The sequence below is a fragment of the Dipodomys merriami genome, unplaced genomic scaffold (genome assembly GCF_024711535.1).
Source record: "Dipodomys merriami isolate MVZ:Mamm:240054 unplaced genomic scaffold, mDipMer1.0.p SCAF_3, whole genome shotgun sequence".
NCBI classification, from domain to species: Eukaryota; Metazoa; Chordata; class Mammalia; order Rodentia; family Heteromyidae; genus Dipodomys; species Dipodomys merriami.
Window position 1 is genome coordinate 99,414,309 of NW_027204492.1, and position 13,976 is coordinate 99,428,284.

At 33.7% G+C, this 13,976-nt stretch overlaps 1 protein-coding gene across 9 annotated transcripts in view; it reads left to right on the forward strand.

The window, feature by feature from the left end:
- Dmd (dystrophin) overlaps positions 1-13,976 on the forward strand; it is a 2,040,854-nt gene that overhangs the window by 661,711 nt on the left and 1,365,167 nt on the right. For all 9 annotated transcript variants that reach the window (XM_070040660.1, XM_070040663.1, XM_070040664.1 and 6 more), the window contains one exon: positions 6,207-6,386. In XM_070040660.1, coding sequence (XP_069896761.1) covers positions 6,207-6,386 — 180 coding nt within the window. The remainder of the gene's footprint in view (positions 1-6,206; positions 6,387-13,976) is intronic.

Here is a 13,976-nt window from a genome sequence, read left to right on the forward strand (position 1 = left end):
CAAGTTTGGCTGGATTCAGGGGAAAGGAAATAGATTTCATCTTTTCATGGAGAAACCCCAAGGTCCAATTATACCACAGCATCTGGGACAGCTATATCCAGAAAAAAAAACTGTATGCCAGAAAATTACCAAGGTATTTTACATGGTAATGAATTCCTAATTTGCCTACACACTGCAAGCTATTATGAATATTCCTTATTGGATTTATCAATCGATAAAATTGTTCTAAGGCAGCAACAGATTGACAAAAGCCAGGTATAGGAAAGCTAGAAGGAGCTCTGTAAATTGTCTAGTGTGTCCCCAATACAATTACAGGTCAAAAGCTGCTACTCCGGTTATTTCATAAGAGGAAATTGAGGTCCAGAAATACACACACACACACACACACACACACACACACACACACACAGAGCTTTTTTTTTTTTTAAACAGGTATTATATAACATAAGTAGCAGAGTTAAAGTGAGCAAGAAGACATCCTGACTCAGGTTGAGGCCTTTAAAGCTATTTCAAGGAATCATTTGATTCCTTGGAAAAAATAACTGCAATTGAGAACTGTCATTGCTAACAATCATGTGCCACACTGTGGGCATTTTTTGCAAGTAAAAAACTTTGCTAGCCTCAGGGCTATGAAAATACTCTCTTAGCAGGGTTTCAATAATTTTTCAATATGATTAAAATTCAGATTATGTCACCTTAGTGGTGAGCAAAGTGAAAATATGTTTTGTATAAGTCTTACCATTTGATAGTTTAAGCCAATTAACAAAACCTGACAGCTGGTCTAGAATTTGAGGTAAAATTCCCCTGCTGACTCAGGCAGTGAATAAGAATTTAATGTTCATTAAAATATGTCACAATCTGAGACCCAAAACAGGTACCATCTGTCACCAGTTCCTACTACATACCGAGGTATAGATATACTGAGCTAAAATTCTCTTTTATTTACAATCAGTGTAATTTGTTTTGAAATATTACCTCTAATAACCCATGGGACTGTCTCCTACTTTTTACTTAGTTAGTGTGGTGAAGAGCAGGGTGTTTCATTTTCTTTAGATCTGCAGATTTATAGACACATTATGTATGTGTGTTACTTTTTATATTTTTTAAAAATTTACCTTAAAGAATCAAAATTAAAGAGACAAAATTAGTCCTTAAAGGTGAATTTTAGGATTTAATAGAATAATGTAAGTTACCATTGGAAGGCTAGAGTCCTGAAAAAAAAAAAAAAACAACTCAGTTTCTCTGGACTGTTGGTGTTTGTTAGGGTAGGACAGGTAGAGTGTAGGGTGGTGATCCAAAAACCTAGGATGCAAAAGAAATAAGGGAGTCCTGCACTCTTGAGAGGCTGTTTGGTCAAATAACAGGAAAGCAGTACTTATCAGAACTCAAAAAGTCCCTGTTGATAGTATGGCTTTACACTGATTTACTCTCTTCACTTCAGCTCTTATAATGGCCCTCAAAATAAAGTCATCTGACTAGAATCAATATTTCTTAAAGTGTGGTACCCAGATCAGCACGAGCATTATCTGGAATTTGTAACAAGTAATATTCTTAGGCTCCCTAGAAGCTTACTGAAATACGCCCTCTGCAGGTGGAGCTATACAATCTTTCTTTCTTTTTAAAGTTACTAAAGATTGAATTCAGGGCCTCTTGCTTGCTAAGCTGGTACTCTACCACTTAAGCTTTATCATACTTCCATACATTTTCTTGGTTATTTTGGAGATGGAATTTCAAGGACTTTTCTGCATGGATTTGGCTTTGAACTACAATCCTCCAGATAGATCTAAGCCTCTTGACTATTTTAGAATTACTGATGTGAGCCACCTTATGTCCACCCAATCTTCAATTTTAGTTAACTATACGAGTGATTTCAATGTTTTCTCAAGTTGAGAACTCCTGGCAAGCATCAATATACACAGTATAACAACATATATATTAATGGAAGAGAATGGACTATGTCTTACATTTATATAAGAAACTGCAGAGGAATTTTCTTGGCATTCTTCTATGAGGCATATACCTGAAGAGAATAGGGTAGAAGTTTCCTGGGCCTTTTATGAGTTCACCTTCTTTTCCACATTCAATTCATCTTCTGACTTTGATCATATAGAACTTCCCTACTCTTGTCTTCAATATTAATCATGAATCTCTTTTCTTCTTTAAGTTTATTGCCTTCATTTTTTATTCTTTTCCCTCCCTCCCTCCCTTCCCTTCCCTTCCCACCCCTCTCCTCCCTTCACTTCCCTTCCCTCCCCTCCTTCCCCTCCCCTCCACTCCCCTCCCCTTCTTCCTTCCTTCCTTCCTCCCTCCCTCCATTCCTTCCTTCCTTCCTTCCTTCCTTCCTTCCTTCCTTCCTTCCTTCCTTCCATCCATCCTTCCTTCCTTCCTTCCTTCCTTCCTTCCTTCCTTCCTTCCTTCCTTCCTTCTTTCCTTTGTTCTTTCTGTGATACTAGACTTTGAACTTAGGGCTTCATGCTTGTTACTAAGTACTCTACTACTTCAACCATTTGCCAAGCTTTTTGCTGTAATTTTTTAGATAGGTCCTAATGGATTTTTCCTGATCCAGCCTGACCCACTATACTCACACTATACTTCCTAGATAGATGGGATTATGATTAAGTTCCCCATACCCGACTTTTCTTTTATGAGTCTCAATTTTTGTCTAGGCAAGTCTGGAATTGCTATCATCCCAATATCTACCACCCAAGTAGCTGAGATTATGTGCATGAGACAACACATATAATCCCTACATTATTGACTATGGCTTCCTGCCCCTTTAGAGGAAGGTCTTGCATTTATTGTAATTTTATATAAACTAAAATATTTGTTTTTTTGGCCTTTGCTGTGGAAAAATGTTGCTCAACAGTTTTCTTCCTATACTTTTTAGAGCTCTATGGGTTCCTAGTACTCAAAGACTTATGATCAATTCTTGATATGCAGAATGACATTTTCTTGTACTGTACAAACAATTAAATAATAATTGTTTAATATTTATACATAGAATTCATGTTTAATAAAGTACAGATGACAGACATTAATTTGTTACTATGACACAATTACTATGACAAAGTAATTGGTATGTCTATGGATTGCTTTTCATGTCTCTCTACTAATTATCACAAGAGAATCCTTCAAGAACTTTGAGAAGGAGAATCCAAGGAGAGAGAGAGAAAGGAAGAAAGAAACAGAAAGAAAAAAAATGAGGTCCAAACAATCTTCTATCACCATTTAAAATAACTTCTAGAGTTAACTAGATGAATGTTTTGGCTTCTTTGGTGTTTCGTCGTATATATTTACATACAATTTTATTGATTTAATGATTATTCAACTTCATCATAATGCAGTTTTTATTTTGAGTTTGCTTTACATATTATATTTTAAATGTGAGTTCCACAAGTTGTATAATAGCTACCAAATGCTTTTCCATTTGATTTAGTAGTAGCAGAGGCTAAGAGGCATAGTTTCATTTGTTTTGGTAGGCCAAGACTTGTGTATCTTTCTAAAACAATCCTCTTCCTTACATTCAGTTTTCTGTTTCTCTGACATGTTTCCAAATCCTTACATGGTTAGCTTAAATAATGTGTGTTCCTTTAGCCCTATACGTATGGCTTTTTGAAGTAGTTCTTTAAGCTCTGAAAATATGATTGTGATTAACATCTACACGTTGTGTGTCTTTATATCTCTTTTCAAAAGCAACTTGTGTTAACTTAGAATAAATTTAATGCATGCCAGAGTTAATAAGGAATAAAAAAGGAAAATGAAGCTCTACAAAGTAGTTGAAAAATATATGTTGAAACTCAAATTAGGATCTCAGGTCTAGGCAGGTAGCATAAACTTGTTTTATTACTAGTGCCAACTATGTACTTGAATTTAGTGAAAAAAAATAACATGTGAATTAGGCAAACAAAATGAATATACAAAACTAATCTATTGCTGAGAGTTTTATTTTACTTCAATGTATAGTGTCTTAATTCATATTTTTATCTATCACACTGTTTCATATTGGGAAAGCGGTAATTATTGTGGAGGAAACGAAAAATGTGCTTTAAAATATGCAGTTTCTCCTTTAAAATGTCATGAAGACTTCAATATAACCTATGTTGGATAAAGTCAGTTCTGAATAAAGCTTTAACTAATTGAAGGAGACACCAGAGCATTCTATAGTTCATAGCTATCAAAGCAAGTGGGATGCCAAAATGAGCTACATAAATTGCCCTTTGTAGGGATTGTATCAACTGCTCTATGTGCAGAACACTTTGGTTTCATGATTTCTTTGTTATATATAATTTTAGTTGGACTTAAATAAACTTACATTTGGTGAGTTTATTTTATATTCATTGTATTTGCGAGTGCCAGAAGAATGGAGCTGTAAAGGGACTATAAAATTTTATCTATTCTTTCTTTTCATTCTGTTTCTATGTTATGTCATAGACAGACATTTGGTACCTATAAGTTGGATTTCCCTATGTGCAGAGTGATCTTAGTGGATAAAGTGAAACTGTGATTCACCATGATACAAATAGTATAAAAATTATCTCAGCTGCCCATCTGTGGTTCACACCTGTAATCTTCACTAGTGAGGAAGCTAAGATCTGAGAATCACCATTCAAAGCCTAGGCAGGAAAGTCCATGAGGATCTTATTTCCAACTAACCACTAAAAAGATGGAAGTGGAGCTGTGGCTGAAGTGGTAGAGTGCCAGCCTTGGGGGGAAAAATCAGGACTAGAGGCATGGCTCATTGGTAGAGCACCAGCATAGAGCAAGCTACCAAGCAAGAATGTGAAGCCCCAACTTCAAGCAAACAACAACAAAACCCTCCATAAACACAAGTATATAGAAAATAGAAAATAGCCAGAGATTCTGAAAAGTTTGGATCATATAAAATGGCTTTTTTTTTACTTAATGAGCTTTAAAGATAACCCCAATATAGGGACACAAGAGGGTTTTTTTTTTGTCCTTCTTGTTTTTAGTGTACTATGTGACTTTTTTTATAATAAGTTTTTTATTGTGAAAATACTGTACAGAGGGGTTAAAGTTACATGAGCAAGGTAATGAGTACATTTCTTATCAAGCATTGTTGCCTCCTCCTTTGTTTTTCCCCTACCATCCCTTCCCTCCCACCTTCTCAGTCTAAATTGTAAAGTTCGTTTTTAACATAGTGTCTTCTACATCTCATTGTTGCAATGGGTCAACCTGTATCCCTACTTAAACATTTTGTTTTTTCTCTTTCACTCCCCAAATTATGCCCTTTTGTATGTTCTTCCCCCATGGTATAACCCCTGTTGTCACTGTATTTGATTCTGGTGCCCTGCAGCTTGTATATACATTTTTCTAATTTGGGGAGGGGAAGGGAAATTACAATATGCTGGAACAAGGATATAGGTTGACTCATTGTAACAATGAGATGTACAAGACACTATGTTGAAAACAAACTTTACAACTATGGATGGGGGAGGGAGGTGTTGGGGAGGTGGGGAGGGAAGGGATAGTATAAGAAAAACAAAGGAGGAAGTAACAATACTAGATTGGAAATGTACTTATTAGCTTACTCGTGTAACTGTAACCCCTCTGTAAAAATATTAAAAACAACTTCAGAAAATACATATTCTGAATGCAAAACATGATTGATTAATGAATGGATGCTAGCAAACTTGTTAGGTCAGTAAACCATTTAACAAGTATTTTACTTTCAAATAATGAATGAAGTGTTAAAATTATGTAGATAAATACTATAATTTTATCTAAATAAACACAGCATTTCAAATAGTCATTCTTATCTTTGCAACTCAGTAGTACTTCTAGCATAATAATCTGTTTTCCTAACATGATAATCTATTTTCCTTTGACTCTTATCAGTAATTAAGAGAAAATTCACTAATTTCCAAGAACCATGCATCCCACCTTCAAATGTTAAAAAGTAGTTTCCACATGTCAGTTGTTTTTGCCTTTTGGAGTGGTCCTACCTTTTGGCAGTCTTTGGAACATTTGAAGGTATCTCTTGAGTGCCTCTGCTAGATCCTTACATCTTACGTTTTCTCTTCAGCTTCTTATGAAGATTATAATTCTCTAGTGTTTCTAGAACTCTGATCCTTTTCAGAGATGATCAAAATCTTTTCTTCAGCTATATAATTGCAAACACAATGCCATATTAATAAAACTTAACTTTGAACCCAGATTTACTCTGTAATGTTTCTTTGTTTTCACAGGTATTAAAAACAGATCTAGAAAAGAAAAAACAAAGCATGGAAAAGCTCAGTTTACTCAGTCAAGATCTCCTTTCAACACTGAAAAATAAGTCAGTAACACAAAGGATGGAAGTGTGGATGGAAAACTTTGCCCAACGTTGGGATAATTTAACCCAAAAACTTGAAAAGAGTTCATCACAGGTAAATGAAGCCAGTAGTCATACTATAAGTTATGCTGCCATAGTATAGGAGAATTGAGAAGGAGAAGAATGAATGCTGATTGACAGAAATACTTGCTATTATGTAACATAATACTTTCCATTTCCATGTCAGTGAGAAGCTGAATATTGGGGCAGTTGGACAAAATGCTAAGGTACTGCATCATCACCATCTAAGTAAAAAATTATGTTTCCTAGAACCATCAGGGCCATTCATCAAGCTCAATTATATTTGATAAAACAATGAAATTTGGCGAAGAAAAAGTGAATTATTCAAGCAAAGGCGACTGTCTTTACTTTCTCAATATGTTTCTGTAACTGCAAATGATAATCTAATCACTGAAATTATCTGTCTTACAGTGCTGGTTTAATAAAATATTTAATTTGCTTAGTTTTATAACACATATACTGTAGATTAAGAGAATATCTAAGTTATATTTGTAAAATGATCAGTTTCATGGTGGGATATTTTTATGGGTTAGTAATTTAAAGAAAGGGTAGTATTTTCTATTGTTGTGAGGTAGTCAGATAATTATCTGATATTGTTGGAGGGTAGGTGCTTGGTAGTCATTCAGACTTTTGATGCTATGTATGATAGTATCTAACTTATTCTGCTGCACAGTTTTTTTTATTAAAAGAGTTTTTACTAATTGATTATAAACCATAGCCCAGTGTACCATAAACAAATCATTATTAATACAATCATCACATTCGACTGACTTTAGAAAAATGTTTTCCCTGTTGTTAAACAGGTATAGGGAATTTGTTTTGTTTTTGTTTTTGAGAACTTAATGTTTGATAAGTAGGGCTGAGGAATGTTTGTTGAAAGATGAGGAAAGAAAGTCTGACACATTGCTTCCAGAAATACCATTTAAAAAAATATAATCATCCAAAATATATGATTTTCAGTCACACTTTAGTCTTCCTTTTAAACCCAAACTCCTTTAACATTTGAAGGATTGTGTGCATACTTGCAATTGTTTTTCATATAATCCTTAGATAACAAAAATTTTATTTGATTTACATCAAAATATAGTCAGCACTTAAATAATCTAATTGTAATATTCCTATTAATTATGATGTTTCCTTTCTATGTGATCTATCCATGGCTACTTTGTGGCAGTCTTAATATCTATGTAAATAATATGAAGCATTAGTTTAAAAAGTTTCTAAATAAACAATAATTTGCAGGAACACATTAGTTCTATGGATGGTTATTGCAGTAAAATGATGAGAAATCATGTCAATAAGGATTGGTATTATTTGATAATTTTTTCAATCCCTACAATACTGATGGTTGAACTCAAGTCCTCTCATTGATAGGCAGGTGGTCCATTACTTGAGCCATGCCTCTACACTTCTGCATTTAGTTTATTTTTCAGATAGGACCCCTTGCTAAATTTTACTAAATTTTACTCCAACCATGTTACTCCTCCCTCTGTCTCTTGGGAATCTGAGATTATAAGTATTTGCTAGGAAGCCTGACTGATAAAAGTTGTTGTGAAATGCATACTTTTAAAGGAATATATTTATGGAAGTATAACTGTTAACCGTAGTTCATATTCTGGTTCAGTTGAATTATATGCAGAACTTCCCAAACTCGTATACATGACAATCACATCTGTGAGCAATTATAATATAAAATACTACATGCTACTCAGAAAAACCTCAGTAGGCTCTAGGAAACTTATGTAGAGATCTATGTCCCTATCCTTTAGAGTCTTTACATATATTTTTAAAAACATTGAGTTGGAAAGATAATGACATAGTGCCAATTTCAATGCTGGCTGAAATATAGAGACTTTCTTAGACATCCTATATTTAAGTAGAATAATTTCCTTGGAATTATACTGCTTCAGTGAAGCTGTGTATTTCATGAAAGGGTTACTGATTTGATTCTTCTCATTGGTATAAACATATTAGAAGCCTTGTTTTTAATGGCTGAGAAATTTTGTGACTACCACCTCAGCAGTATGCTTAACCTCTTATTATGTAATAACATACTAGTTAGCTTTGGTGTGTGTAGTTCTTTACAAAATGATGTCCAACATATATTACAGCATGTATTTGTTCTACTTATTCACTGGAATGGAATGATGATAAAATAAAGTCCTGCACATAAAAGCATTTCAAAGGAAGCAAGGTACTCTTGATATGTAAGTCATGCTGTTTAGTGAGTCTGCAGGAATTCTTGTCATTCACCATGATTTCCTTTTATTTGTATTTTCAAACAGTTATATACTACATATCAGACCAGGAACAGATAAATGGAGTTACCATCGGCAAGTTGTTTCCCAGAACACTAAGCCTGAGCCTTTTATAAACTTGTGTCTTAGTTTTAACTCATTGAACAAATATGTTGCCATAGAACCAGTTCACATCTTTGATATTGATTATTGAGTGGTTAGGAAGATAGAGAAATGGAATTGCCTAGAGAACATGGATTTAAAAAAATAAATGTACAAAATTAGTGTCTTGTAGTTAAAAAGGAATTGATTTTATTTTGTACATGTCAAATTTAGCTTGATCACCATTACATACGAGTTCTAAGGTTGTGATTTGAAGGAATAAAACTTGAATGTGGATTTTCTTATCATGTTTGTGGGGAACCAAATCAGCCTCATTAAGACCAGTTGTACTTTATAATTAGTTGCATAAAAAACCCTTTTAAATATCTGGTGTAAAGAATGAACAAACTTTTGGTATAGTTAAAATTCATTGTAAGGCAAGACATAGGAATTGTTACTTAGATGACAAGGAATCTGATTGTACTCATACAAAGAACATTGTGTGCCTAAGACTTTGACTGGTATTCAGGTCAAAGCTTTGAGGGATTTTGACCTTATGTAGCAGTTGCATGGCAAAAGATCAAAGCACACCAAAAAGATCAGCTGTGAAGGCTGCTCTCTTGCATTTTAAAGTCTGTTTGGGCTTGAATAATACCTGGATAAAAGATGAGGATTTTAAACTTGATAAAAAGGGGCAGTCTGAGAAAGTAGAAATGCCTTGTGTTTCCAGCTGTTGGAAAGATAGTAACTCTTGTTAAGTGGATGCTCTGGATGGACTTCTATAAAAACTCAAATGATTCTAGGTCTTTTTTTCCAATCAATGCACTTGTTGGGATTGGCTCCATTTATTTTTCTAAAGTACATAATGCTGATGAATATATTTTAATCTTGATTTTGAAATTGATAGAAGTTAATCAACTAGTTATTAACATGGGAAAATTGAATGTAATTTAAGTGTTTTGAAACATTATTTTCCCCATTTGTCTGATATACAATTTGGAAAGGGTGTCTGTACTTTACAATTGTTTATGAGAATTGATATTAAAAGGCATAAAGTGGTTAGATGTAAGAATATATCTAGATATATGAATCTAAAACTCTTGTTCTGCCCTTTTGAGCAAATCTTCCTTTTTGGGAACAAGAAAATTTCTATTACTAAGTTTGAAGATCCTGGTTTGTGCATAGTTTTGCTATACTGATGACCATTGTTTTCCAATACTTTCAACTATTTTGCACAAATATCTTAAAGATAACACTAACCAATGCAGGATTCCCCTAACTTTGAACATGAGAGTAGACAATGATAATCATGTCGTGTATATCTGTGTATGTATATGTGTGCACATATAATGTGTAATTAATAATTTTATATGACTTATATGATATATAACTTATATCTTACTGAAAGATTTAAAACTCTTGATAGTAACATGAGCAATGTAAATCCTGCTTTGACAGCATAAGGCAGCAGTTTCAGTTGTACTCAAATTACAAAGATAAAGATTCAAATGTACTTAGATGAACAATTATTTGCCTGTTTTATCTGAGTCCATTCTCATTCTATAAAAATCCTAATTTTAATCTTCATAAAGTATTTTGTATCTACATTTGGCTGTGCCCATTCTCAAAATATTAGTTTGCAGACCTATTGATATATGGATGTAGTTATAATTGGTTTACCTGTCTTCATTTCTGCCAGTAATTTTAATTAAAAATACTCTAAAGTCTTTCAGTTGACAACCTTTTTCATTGGTTTCTGAAAGCTATCCAATCCTAATAAGCCTTCTGCCAACTAAAAAAAATAATAATTTTAAGTAAAAAGTAGAATTATTAATTAAATTCCATAATTATTTTAGGATGCCATCTTATTTAAATTCATGGATGAAGTACCTTGAATTTTAGAAAATCTTTTGTTTAATATCTCAGGTTAAAGGTTTTATTAGAAGATTTTGAAGTTAAAGCTCAAATTACTGTGGAAATTATCCTTTCACTATCTCCAGCTAAATTAGATGTTTGGGATAGGCCTTGTATATCAGCGTGATTTAAGTTGTAAAGTGCATTAAAATAATATGAAATATAATAGGAACTAAAATTTGCTATTAAGCATGAGTTAACTCTTGGAATCTTTCTTTCATTTATAAAATAAAAAAAGTTTAGCCTAGACAGATCTGTGCAGTATTCTAGTCCTAAATGACTGTGATATGTTTCTCTTTATTTTTTTTATATAAAACGTTGAAATAGTGAAGAGATGTGAACTTTCCCCTCTATTTGACCATTCTCTTAAACCTCAGAGTCAGCTGAAATATGAAAGGTGATAAAAATTATTATAATTTTCCTATATAAGTGGATGACCAGAAATACTCATTTTTATTATGAACATGTATCTAAAATACTACAAAGATAAAATAGACATATATATATATATATATATATATATAATTCAAGTTCATATACTTCATAGTATTTATCCCTAGTCACACAGTGTGTTTCATCAATTCTGTCAGATGGTGTGTAGGGAAAAATTGGATAGATCAAAAAAATTGAATGTCATTGCTTTTGAATTTCTGCAGGTGCAATAAATTGACACAGCTGCCTAAATTCTGTATTTAGTATGATGAATTCTGAAGCTAACATGTATCTCTTCTTTCTAACATTTTGTATTAAAGACAATTTGAAGTGAGGAACGAAATACATATAATTGAAGAGATCATTTCAGAGTGAACCTTCTTAATTATCATATAATTTATTTCAAAGAGAGTAATTTCTTTTTTGTTGTCATCTGAGTATTTGACTTCAATAGGACTTCTGATGCTAATGTCAGCACTTGTTCAATAAATTTTCTTCCTTTACTATCAGTATCAAAAGAGGACAGTAATTAATATTAAAATTTAGTTGCCAAGCTACTGTCATGAACTCTAATACTTATGGGTTACTCATAGCTATGGCAGTTGCTCTTTAGTCTTTCAAGACAAGAAGTATTTTATATCCTTGTGATTAACAATTTAGCATCCTTCACGGGTGCCTCGTCTTTTATCCTAGGATTTTCAGAGTTCACTGTATAAATCTCTTCTATTGCTTCAAAATACGATTTTTAACACCAGTAGGTTTTTTGTATTTGGTACTATCCTATCTGTAGGGATAGTTTTACACAAAGCTACCAACTATCAGTTAAAACTTTTGCTCTGGTTATGCAATGTGCTTTAACCTGTAGAAGTACAATTCATCCATATCCATTACAACTTAATAGCTGGGCACCAGTAACTTATATATGTAATCCTAGCTACTCAGGAGACTAATACCTGGGAATGATCAAGATTTGAAGCCAACTTGGGCAGTAAAATCAAAGAGACTCAATTTTCACTTAACCACAAAAATGCTTGACTGGAGCTGTAGCTCAACTGGTAGCACAAGGTGAGCAAGAACACAAGGCTCTGAGTTCAAGCCCCAATATAGGCATACCAAAAATAGAAAAAGGAAAATGAAAAAAATATGTCATTTGCAGAAAAGTGAATGGAACTAGAGCTTGAAGCTCATGATGTTGACTGTGATAAGCTAAGCACACAAAGTCAAATATTACCTGTTTTTGCTCATTTGTGGAAAGGTATTCATACACACACACACACACACACACACACACACACACACACACAAACACATACACACAACATAATTGTAAATGTGAAGCTGTCAAGAAGGGAAGAGGAAGAAGGAAATATAGAAACATATGATTGAGTATAACAATATCGAAATATACTGTGACATGAAAAAGGCATAAGGAAACTCACTGAAAACTGTTGAACAATATGATGATAGTGATGGTGAGGAGAACAGAGGAGATTAATCTGGCTAAATTATAGTATATGTATGTGTGATATACTGTTGTGAAACCTCTTCATAAAATTAATGTACATTATAAATCCCTGAAAACTGTACAACAAATTTAAAAGAGGCTCCCTTCAGGAGCGGATATCAGTGGGTAGAGGCAGACTAACAGAGATGGTGAAGGAGGATGGATCTGGCCAAAATTCTTTATATTCATGTATGAAAACAGAATAGGGAAAACTATTGTTTTTATTCCAGTACAGGGATATGAACTTGGGGCATGTTTGTTGTATCTTTGCATTTTTACTTAAGGCTAGCAGCCTGTCACTTGAGCCACAGCTCAAGTTAATTGGAGGTAAGAGTTTCTTTGAAGGACATTATTGCCCCTGCTGTCTTAGAATGACAATCATCACATCTCAGCCTTCTGAGTAGCTAAGATTATAAGTGTGAGCCATTGGCACTTGTCTTAGAACAATGAAACCTATTGAAGTTTTGAAAGAAAGAGGGGAAAGGAAGTGGAATAGAGTGATAAGTTGAATTTGATGGAATATGCTATATACATACAGTGCATATATGCAATTATCCCAATGAAGCTCCTTTAAAAACAAATATACAGAAGAAAACATTTTAAAAAAGAAAAATAGCTAGGCACTAGTAGCTTAAACCTGTAATCCTAGCTGCTCAGGAGGCTGAGATCTGAGGATCGTGGTTTGAAGCCAGCCCAGGAAAGAACCTCCCTGAGACTCTTACCTCCAATAAAGTACTAAGAAAAGCCAGAAGTAGTGCTGTGGCTCAACTGGTAAAATACTAGCCTTGAGCACAAAGAGGTTTAGGGATAGTGTCCAGGCCTTGAGTTCAAGCCATAGAACTGGCAAAAGAATAAGAAAGAAAAGAAAAATATTATATTCATATAATAATGTATTTAAACTATTATTTACTCTTTTTAGGCTGTTCTTTTCCTCTGTTATAGCTGACCTTTTGAATGGGATAAATTAATCATACCTTTAGGATGCTAACAAAGAACCAGAGGCCCCTGGCTTAGACCTGTAAACTTAGCTACTCTGGTAGCTAACTGAAAGATCATGTTTTAAAGACAACCTAGGCTGAAAAGTCCATGAAACGATTGCAAATTAGCTTGTAGTAAGGGCATGATTCAAGTGGTAGTGTTCTAGCCATGAGGGAAAATGCTAAGCATATAAGGCCCTGAGTTTAAGCCCCAGTACTGGAAGAAGAAAGATAGTTCTAAACAAATAACTTATGCCTCAGTGCTTGGAAATAAGATTTAATAGGGTCACAATTATTAGGCTTCAAATCTTTAAAACCCGATAGGTAAATATAATACTCAGCTTTACTCTGTGTTTGTCCAAGGTTCAAAGCAAATTTTAGCTGGAAGAAGTGATATTAAGATAGATTTCTGTTAAGTACCAAAAAGATCTTTGCCTGAGAGTTTTATCTTCCCAGTA